Below are 11220 nucleotides of genomic sequence, written 5' to 3' on the forward strand. Positions count from 1 at the left end.
TGAATTTGAGAAAGAATACAGACAAGAAAAAAAAATAGTGGTACCTAACTAATGGGTATTTGCTGTGGTCCAAAAAAGAAACACATCAGCAAAATTGCTTTGTGTTTTGACTTCACAGTATTCGAATAATAAATTGCACTGATCTTGCTATAAACTGGTTATACATTTTTATGAATTTTATAACTAGGTACAGTGTTAAGTGAGTTAGTGGCCACCCAGTTCATATAGGAAATACTAAGACATAGCTCTACATTTCTTCTGTCACCCCGAAATTATGAAACAGTTAATGGATTTTATAGTCATTTTTCAGTAGTATTCTGGGAAGTTAGAGGACAATGCTCATAGTGGTCTATGTGAGAAACCATCTAGGTAGAAAAAGAGATGATGTGCATTAAACTTTCAGAGATGAGAAATAGTAGACCCCTAGAATGCTTGATTTCAAATGTCCCTGTGTCTAAATTAGGTAAGGATCAAACCACCTCATTTACATCAACATTTATGAATCTTAATTTAAAATGCTAGGAGTATAATAAGGAAAAATAGTAAATAAACTCAATCATTAATTCATAATAAAAGCTAGACAAATAGCATTCCCCTTCATCTTTCCTCAGATTCCTTTTTGTTTCTCTCCCTCAACATGCAACAATATGTTTAAAATATTTATTATTTACTTGACATGGATTTATGCTCCCTGTTCCTAATTTAAAAGAAAGTAGAATGTTTAGACCCATTATATTCTAGACCTGCATTAGAGCTTATAAATCATCTAATCTCTTATTTCATAGATGAACAAACAGATCTTGGGGCATGACAGTTTGCTTAAAAATCATAAATGAGGTTAATTTTTAGCTGATGTGCCCCAATGTATTCATTTCTTTTCTAGAGAAAGGAAGGTGCCTAGCTCCTGACTTAAGCAGGATGAATAAAGAAAAATGCATTGTAAGAAATCACACAATTAATGGACTTTCAGAATGGGTAGGCACGCTGTATCTTAGGCTTATTTTTCATTGTGTCTCACATTTTCCTTGTTCACCGAAGGCCTGAAGCAAATATGTGAGGTTTCTCGTTTTAGGCAGCAAGTCCTGGTATGTTCCCATTTGTGCAACTCTGCCACACTCCATTACAACAATCAGATCCACCTGTGGTAGAAGTGTGAGGTTGTGTGTCACCAAAACACGAGTCTGAAAAACAGAGGGTTTTATTTCTTGTGTTATAGTAAAAACTAACAAAAATAATCTATTTTAAAGAAAGCTGTAGGTTTTGTTTGTTTGTTTGTTTTACTATTTCAGAGTGTAATTGTTGGTTGGTAACAGTTTAAGGCAGCGTTTATATTTCACAATGAATGATTATATGCTGCTAGACAAAATAAAATGATTGCAAATGTTTAAATGTTTATTTTATTTTATTTTATTTTATTTCATTTTATTTATTTTTTGAGAAAGAGAGACAGAGCGTGAGCAGGGGAGGGGCAGAGAGAGGGGGAGACACAGAATCTGAAGCAGGCTCCAGGCTCCGAACTGTCAGCATAAGGCCCGACGTGGGGCTCAGATCCACAAACCCAAGATCAAGACCTGAGCTGAAGTTGGATGTTTAACCAAGTGATCCACCCAGGAGCCCTGGATTGCAAATGTTTTTAACTGTTTGGTTATGGTATTCTTCTTTCATTAAAAATAAATCAATTTCATAACAAATTAAAAATTTCATATCTGTCATCTATGGCTTAATTTTTTAAAAAATTTTTAATATCAATTCATTTTTGAGAGGCAGAATGTGAGTGGGGGAGGGGTAGAGAGAAAGGGAGACACAGAATAAGAAGCAGGCTCCAGCCTCTGAGTTGTCAGCACAGACCCTGATATAGGGCTTAAACCCACGGACTGTGAGATCATGACCTGAGCCAAAGTCAGATGCTTAACCAACTGAGCCACCCAGGTGCCCCTATGGCTTAGTTTTTTAAAGGTCCTAGAGCATTACATTAAAGCATTTGATTCCAGTCATAATTCATAGTATTTATTTTTAAATCTTTCCATGTTATTGTACACGCACACATAGGATTGAACCAGAAGTTTTTTTTATCTTGGGTTTGTTTTGATAAGTAAGGTATTTATCTATTATTTACTTAGATATATACTTTACCATTTTACACATTTATTTAATGTTTCCAGAATGCCTTATATTAACAAATCTATAAATGCATATTATGAAAGAATGAGTACAGCTTTGTGGTCAGATAGACTTTTAAAAATCTCTGTTCTTTTTTTTCCCTCACTATTAAAGTACAGTGGAGGGCACCTGGGTGGCTCAGTTGGTTAAGCACCACCTTCAGTTCAGGTCATGATTTCAAGGTTTGTGAGTCTGAGCCCCACATCAGCCTCTCTGGTGTCAGCACAGAGCCCCTTTCGGATCCACTGTCCCTTCCCCTCTCTCTCTCTGTCCCTTCCTTGCTTGCATTCTCTCTCTCTTTCTCTAAGATAAATAAACACTTAAAAGTTTTTAAGAATTAAAAAACAATAAAATACAATTGACACACAATGTTACATTAGTTTCTGGTGTTCAACATAGTGATTCAACAATTCTAAATGTAATTAAAATCTCTCTTCTTCTAAGTTCAACAACCTATATCACACTATTCTAAGCCACAAATTCCTTCAGAAGTAAAACAGGAATAATGTTAATACTTGGTATAAGAACTAAGTGATCTAATTTAGTGTCAGACATGGAATTCACTCAGTAAATATTAGTACCGTTTTTTTGGCCCTTTCACAAGAGAACTGAATTCTTATTGCTATGTTAATAACACCATAGTTTTAAGTAGTAAATAATCAATAAAATAATACTTTTTATGAAAGTGCTACATATGAAAATACCATTTTTCAAAAAAATCAAGTAAACTAAAAACTACTCATTTGACATAAAAATCCCCTTTAGCGTATGGTATCAGTTTATAAGGTAAGAATCACATAAATTGTTGTCAGAGTAAACTTGTAAATAAAACTTTAAAAATATTCATTAAAATTTGTCTGTGGAAAGATTAATGTAACACCCCTTTTTCATGTGAATTTTGGTACTTTGCTGAAACAAATGGACAAAATACTAGAAGTTTAGGCACATTGCAATGCAGATTACCTACCCCTAACCCCCAAAGCATAGATGACACTATGGCTACCTTGTCTTTCAAAATACCGGAGGACCCAATCACTTTTTCAAAAAGTTGCTTTCCAATATGAGCATCAACTGCAGAGAAGGGATCGTCCAGGAGGTAGATGTCAGCCCTGCTGTACAGAGCTCTGGCCAGACTCACACGCTGCTTCTGGCCCCCACTTAGATTCACACCCTGAAAATGGAGCAGGAGAAAAAACCATGACCAAAAATGGGCAAATCCCAAAGCATAGAGTGACATCCAATTTCTCTTCTGCAGCATGGACAGATGACAACTCAAGATTAACCCTCAGACCTTTCTTTATTCCCAAATCCTACACCCATCCCTATTTCCAAGAGCTACTAATTTGTGCAAATTAACAAATATATCGGCTTTCTCTTAATGGCGTACTCTCAGAAGTAGATAATAACAATTAAGGAGAAAGAATTTCCAGTCCCCTAACTCTGAAAAGTCATGCCTCTGATATATTAAATAAGACTTTGGCTGCCAACCATATACTGACACCAGGGATCATTTTTAAATTGACACATAGAAAATTGAGAATAATAGCTAAATTACTAAAGCAGTAATCATCATGTCCTATTTTATTCTATACAAAGATCAGTACAAGTCTTGCTGGCAAAAGTACAACTGTAAGAAGCAAGTATAAGGAATATACATCATTCCATGTAAGAATTAAAGTCGACATGTACAGCCCCATATAGGGAATTATGGGGCCAGGCCCAATTTTCTTGATTTATTTTATATTTAGTGTTTACAGATCTGGCTTAAAAGCTTTCCTTGCAGCACAGAACTTAGCCAGTTGTCTTTAATTGTAAAATGCCATTTCTTTTTTGCCTTTCTCATCCTCTGCCTACTCAACAAATACCTCCTTTGTATAATCATATTCTGGGTGCCATGTTAACACTTGGGATGCAAAGATAATGAAACTGAGCCTCTATCACGAAGAGGTCACAGTTTAGCAGGAGAGCTAGTCATGCAAATATATATATGTAAAGTAATATAATGTGTGTGTGTGTGTGTGTGTGTGTGTGTGTGTGTGTGTGTGAGAGATTATAACAGCCCCCAACTCATGGGTTTGTCATGAGAATTTAACAAGATGTTTACAATAAATATGTACAACAATTCCAACACCAAGTGCAGACACAATCAACGTTAGCAATTATCTCCCACTCACTCTTCTCTCCAATTCATCCTCTGCCTTGTCACTGCATATCCTGTGATTATGTCATCACTTTGTTTAAAAACCTGGGATACCCACATCTCATTTGCCACTGTCTATGAGCAACAACAAATTCCTTAGTATAAATTTCCAATACTTCTGTTCTGGTGTTAAATCATCTTTCAAACACTCTCCCAGAATTGCCCTCACATGACCTTGGCCTGCCAGCTAGACTGGCCCAGGCTGACCATTCTGCTCAGAGCCCATATCCTCCCTTTTTAATTCAAAAGCTATTCACTCCTTTTCAAACGCAATCTTCTACCCATTGTGCCAAGTAAAGTGATTCGGTTCCTTCCATTCTGGCCTTGCGGTGCTCAGTTTACTTATCCCCTTGCCAGAAATGGCAATACCCACATCAGTCTTCCTTGCAAGCCTATGGTCTAGTTCACCCTTGCATTCCCAGCATGCAGATCGTGTCTGACACTAAGTGGCTACTAAATATTAATAAAGACCATTGATAATATCATTGGCAGAGATCCACTGGATTGCAAATCTCTTGAAGGTGGGGGGGACAGCTACCTTGCTCACCATTATGTACCCCATAGAAGAATAAAGGCATATAATAGACTAATAAATATTTGTGGTCAGTTGAAGAATGCCAAAGGAAAAAAATGAAAGTGAGGAAAATTGTATATCCATTATCTTAGGTGTCTCATAAACAGCTGTAAACAGATTTCCTTGTGAAATAGTCAATTACATGTTTATTTTAAAGCATATCATCAGACTGGGAGAGACATCTAATTACCAAAGGCCTAAGTTATATATGGCAATGATATTTATGCCTATATTCACATTTTGCATTTTTTCCTCTTCAAATTCATCTTACTTACATGCTGTCAACCATCTCATATTATTAGAGATTGGCTTTATTGGCATAATATTTAATATGTATTAAGAAGTTTGAAGAAATCACATTTCTGCATCATTTTAGCTATGGTGTCATTTCACCTAGGGATAGCAAAGACACCAGAAAAAAAACCACAGAGGTGGAGGAAAAAATGAAATCTATTTAATAACATGAGAAAATAAATATGCAAAGTAACAGGCTATGAACAAAGCTAACATAAGTCTAGTTAAGAGGTAAATTTTGCCTCATTCTAGATTTTTAAATATTTCTACTTTCTATCTTTTTGTTCTCTAATGATTTTACTTATCAGTTTATATAACTGGACTATTAACAATGCTATGCTGGCTCTCTTTTCAGAAATTCAAAGCATTTGGTAAGGATCATTTACCCATCTTCACAGCACACATGAATCATAGGCAGAGGCTGTTTTTGCATTCATGTTTAATTAATGGAGATTTTAGTCACGGGTCAGAGATAATCTCTCGGGGTTCATACTTTGGCTCATGCTGCCTTGTTTTGTTTTGTTTTACTCCAAAACACTGGGCAGAGTAATGACTATTCATTAACGCAATGATAATAAAACAGAACAAAGAATACGGGAAGCAAGATCCTCTTAAGCAAGAATGAGCAAACATGGAGAAGGCACATTAACGACAGTATTGTCTCGCAGTCTTTTTAGAACCTGGCTTCGGTGCCACTGCTGAGGCTGGTGTTCTGTTGTTACTGTCCTCAGCTTGACTGCGCACAAAAGATACAGGAAAAAAACAAAACTATCATTCATTCATTATACAGTGAACAGCATTATTCGAGCAAGTAAAAACAAAATGCTGACGATCCAGTTGGTGGGGTTTCATTTCCCCACATGGATATAACAACAGCATTCCCTGCTGATTTTAAATCTGTTTTCCAAGTAGTCAATTATAGATAATTATTTGTCCTTAATATTGCCATTTCTTTCTTAGGAATTCTGTAATGATTTTTGAAAACTATAGGTGTACATAGCTCTTTAAGACTTCAGAAAAAAAGACTATAAATACTGTATTAGTATGGCTGAATGGAATTTTGTTCCTGCATATGATCAATTATATTTTCCTTACTCTTTCTCCAATCTCAGTTTGATCTCCATTTGGTAACTGCTCCAAATCAGGAAGGAGAGCACAGGCTTCCAATACCCGCTCATAAAACTGCTTCTGCATGGTGGAGCCAAAGAGAATGTTTTCTTGTAAAATGCAATTCTGAATCCAGGCCTGCTGGGCAACATAAGCCACAGAACCCTAAAAAAGAAAGAAATAGAAGAAATACTCGTAACAAGGGAAAAGAAAAAAAATTGCATGTACAACATTAAAGGAACAATAACATATTTAGTCCATGGGTTTGTTTTCTTTAATTTTAAATTGAATTTTAAAAGAATAAGGTATTTCTTAAATACAAATATATCCTGTTTACATTTTATTACAGGCCCCCTCAAATGAGTTACTTTTGTGCTTCTTTTTTGGTTTCTCTGTAGTTTCTATTGAAGTTACGTGTCCTTGGTGAAGTTTTCTGGAAGTAAAGGGTGAGTGTATTAGCTCCAGCAGCCATAACAAGGTACCACAGACCGGGTTGCTTAAACAACAGGAATTTCTTGTCTCACAATTCTGGAGGCTAGAAGTCTAATGAAAAGTTGTCAGCAAGATTTCTCCTGAGGCCTACATCTCTAGCTTGTAGATGACTGCCTTTTCTCAAGATTTCACATGACCTTCCCTCCATGTGGGTATGTGTATCTTAATTTCTTCTTCTCATAGGACATCAGTCACATTAGAATACGGCCCATCCTATTGACCTTATTTAACTTAATTGCCTCTTTAAAGACCCTCTATCCAAATACAGTCACATTCTTGGGATTAGGACTTCAAAATATGAATTGGGGCGGAGCAGCACATAGTTTGGTCCATAATACATAGTCTGAAGCCCAAGCTGTTCACTTGAGATCAATTCTTGTAGAAGAAAAGACCGTAGGAAGAATGAGTAGATAGAGAAGTAACTCTGTGATCCCGGTCCAGGAAGGCTTTGGCCAACCCTACAGAGAGACACAGAGGAGTTTTACCTATCAGAGTTGTTTTGCATTAGGCTAAATTGGCCTGACCTTCAGGAGTGGGGCCTTAGCCAGGCCATTCTCAGCAGGCCAACCCTGAAGGAGCTGACTTGCTAAATGTATTCTCATAGCTGGGAGGCAAGCCTTTCCTAGAAGAGGGATCTGGATGGCACATATGTGTCTTCCACATACTCACTGTTCCTAAGTTTAGTTTTTGATGATTTTATGACTCCAAATGATTACTGAATATATGAAAGTGTGCTGCATAAAATATCCTTTTAACTAACCCTTCTTTTCTTAGAAAGGACTCACAGTATTGAACTAGAAACTTACCTTTCAATCTACCCCATGGACTCTGTCCAAATATTGATTTTAAAGAATTCATTTTGACTACTGTGCACTGTATACAAGACAATGAACATACTTTTGACCTATGAACTTAAGTATATGTATATAACTATTAGCCTTTTGATTTTTATCAGGTACTTTAAAGATCAAAGATTAACTTTAAGTCTTCTTTTTTAAGCATGTAAGACATGGAGTGGCTTTTGATCCAAAACAGTGTAATTCTGATCTGACTCAATCTTGAACACAAAAGTAATTGCTCTTGAATTGCTTTGTCTAGTGAATAACCTTTGATTAAAATAATATTAAATCAATTCTCAAGTGATAGAGATTTTGAACACTAGCTATGTATTTGGTAAGATAAGGGGAACAGAGGATGAAAAACACAGGAGAAAAGACTGAAGAACAGCAAAAATGTTGCAAAATATTACACAGAGGCATTTTATACTCCTGGTGCAAGAGTGGGCTACCCCAAGAAGCAAATATCACTATTTGGAGAGTCCCAAATATCACTACAAGTAGGGAAATAAAATAACCAAAGTCACAACAAGAGAGACCAAGGGACACCATTAAAAGAACACTTCCAGAATGGACAGGCCCTGAAGAGTCAATGAACCTCCTTTAATACAGCAGTACTCACAGATGCAGAGCACATAAAAAACTTTTAAAAGTTACCAGAGACAGAAAACTAACCAAATGATGAATCGAAGAGCTCTCCTCAAAAGAAATTCTAGGAAGAAGTGACAGCTAAAGAATTAGTCAAAACAGATATAAGCAACATAACTGACCAATAATTTAGAATCGTTATGATGAATGAAAAAATGCTATAAATGAGGTACATATAAAATGGAGGTGGCCAATGCACAGAATGAAGAGGAAGAGAGGAGAATAAGTGAATTAGAAGATACAATTATAGAAAAAAAGGAAGCTGAGAAAAAGAGAGATAAATTGATCCAGCAGCACGAAAGGAGAATTCAAGAACTGAGTGATGCGATCAAACAGAACAATATCTCTAACATAGGAATTCCAGAAAAAGAGAAAGAAAAAGGGGCTGAAGGGTTACTTGAAGAAATTCAAGCTGAGAACTTCCCCAATCTGAGGAAGGAAACAGACACTGAAATCCAAGAGGCACAGAGAACTCCCCTCAGACGTAACTTAAACTTCAACACAATATATCATAGTGAAACTGGCAAAATAGAAGGATGAAGAGAGAATTCTGAAAGCAGCTGGGGATAAAAGGGCCCTAACATACAAAGGGAGGCACATCAGGGTAGTAACAGACCTATCTACTGAAACTTGGCAGGCCAGAAAGGAATGGCAGGAAGTCTTCAATGTGATGAGCAGGAAAAATATGTAGCCAAGAATCCTTTATCCAGCAAGCCTGCCATTCAGAATAGAAGGAGAGATAAAGGTTTTCCCAAACAAACAAAAATTGAAGGAATTCATCACCACTAAGCCAGCCCTACAAGAAATCCTAAGGGGGACTCTATAAGGGAGATGTTGCAAGGAATACAAAGTACCAGAGACACCACTACAAGCATTAAACCTACAGAGAACACAGTGACTCTAAACCCCTATTTTTCAATAATAACACTGAATGTAAATGAACTAAATGCTCCAATCAAAAGACATAGGGCATAAGAATGGAAAAAAAAATCCATCTATACGCTGTCTAAAAGACACTCATTTTAGACCTGAGGACACCTTAAGATTGAAAGTGAGGGGATGGAAAAATATCTATCATGCTACTGGAAGTCAAAAGAAAGCTGGAGAAGCCATATCAGACAAACTGGACTTTAAAGTTAAGGCAGTAACAAGAGATGAAGAAGGGCATTATATAATAATTATAGGGAATTTCCATCAGGAGAAACCAAAAACAATACATGTCTATGCACTGAATTCGGAAGCATGCAAATACATAAAACAATTAAGCAATCTTATTGATAAGAATGTGCTAATTACAGGGGTACTTAATACTCCACTTACAGCAAAAGACAGATCACTAGATAGAAAATCACTAAAGAAACAAAGGACCTGAATGACACATTGGATCAGATGGACTTCACAGATATATTTAGAACTCTACATTCTGAAACTATGGAATTCACTTTCTTCTCGAATGGTATATTGTCCAAGACAGACCACATAGTGGGTCATAAAGCAGCCCTCAATAAAGATAAAATAATTGATATCATAGAATGCACACTGTCACATCACAATGCTTTGAAACTTGAAATCAACCACAGGAAAAAGTCTCAAAAACATTCAAGAACATGGAGGTTAAATGAATAGGCCAACCAGGCAATTAGAGAAGAAATTTAAAAATATGTAAAAACAAATGAAAATGAAAATACAGCAATCCAACCTCTTTGGGATCCAGCAAAGGCAGTCCTAAGAGGGAAATACATTGCAATCCAGGCCAATTTCAAGAAACTAGAAAAAGCGCAATTACAAAATCTATCAGCACACCTAAAAGAGCTAGAAGCAGAGAAGCAAGAACACCCCAAACACAGCAGAAGAGAAATAATAAACATCAGGGAAGAAATAAACAATATAGAATCCAAACAAACAAACAAACAATTGAACAGATCAATGAAACCAAGAGTTGGTTTTTTTGAAAAATTATACAAAACTGATAAATGTCTAGCCAGGCGTCTCAAAAAAAAAAAAAAGAAAGCACCCAAACAGAAAAAAATCACAAATGAAAATGGATTTACTACAACCAATCCCTCAGAAATAGAAGCAATTATTAGGGAATACTATGAAAAATTATATGCCAATAAACCAGACATCCTAGAAGAAACAAATTCCTAAACACACACTTCCAAAATTCAAATGGGAAGAGACAGAAAATCTGAACAGACCCATAACTAGTGAAGAAATTGAATCAGTTATCAAAAATCTCCCAACAAATAAGAGCATTGGGCCAGATGGCTTCCCAGGGGAATTCTTCCAGACATTTAAATCAGAGTTAATATCCATTCTTCTCAAGCTATTCCAAAAAATATAAATGGAAGGAAAACTTCTGGACTCATAAATGAAGACAGAATCACTTTGATTCCCAAGTCAGACAGAGACCCAGCAAAAAAAGAGAACAAGAGGCCAATATCCCTGATGAATATGGATGCAAAAATCAACAAGATACTAGCAAATTGAATTCAACAGCATATAAAAAGAATTATCCACCATGATCAAGTGGGATTCATTCCTGTGCTGGTTCAATATTCACAAATCCATCAATGTAATACATCACTTTAACAAAAGAAAAAAAAAAACCATATGATCCTGTCGACAGATGCAGAAAAAGTATTTGACAAAATACAACATCCTTTCTTAATAAAAAACCCTTGAGAAAGTAAGGATAGAAGGAACTTACTTAAATATCATAAAAACCATTTATTAAAAGCCCATAGCGAATATCATCCTTAATGGGGAAAAACTGAGAGCTTTCCCCCTGAGATCAGGAGCACAGCAGGGGTGTCCACTCTCACCACTGTTGTTTCACATAGTGCTGGAAGTCCTAGCATCAGCAAGCAGACAACAAAAGGAAATAAAAGGCATCAGAACTGGCAAAG

The 11220-nt window shown here is 36.1% G+C and overlaps 1 protein-coding gene across 3 annotated transcripts in view; it reads right to left on the reverse strand.

The window, feature by feature from the left end:
- Window positions 1-11220, reverse strand: part of LOC115291618 (multidrug resistance-associated protein 1-like) — a 91342-nt gene that overhangs the window by 37140 nt on the left and 42982 nt on the right. For 2 of the 3 annotated variants that reach the window (XM_029939137.1, XM_029939135.1), the window contains 3 exons: window positions 6324-6500; window positions 3128-3331; window positions 1019-1181 (listed from right to left, as the gene is read on the reverse strand). In XM_029939137.1, coding sequence (XP_029794997.1) covers window positions 1019-1181; window positions 3128-3331; window positions 6324-6500 — 544 coding nt within the window. The remainder of the gene's footprint in view (window positions 1-1018; window positions 1182-3127; window positions 3332-6323; window positions 6501-11220) is intronic. The other variant, XM_029939136.1, reaches the window with a different exon arrangement.

This window comes from Suricata suricatta, chromosome 5 (genome assembly GCF_006229205.1).
Source record: "Suricata suricatta isolate VVHF042 chromosome 5, meerkat_22Aug2017_6uvM2_HiC, whole genome shotgun sequence".
Classification (NCBI taxonomy): Eukaryota; Metazoa; Chordata; class Mammalia; order Carnivora; family Herpestidae; genus Suricata; species Suricata suricatta.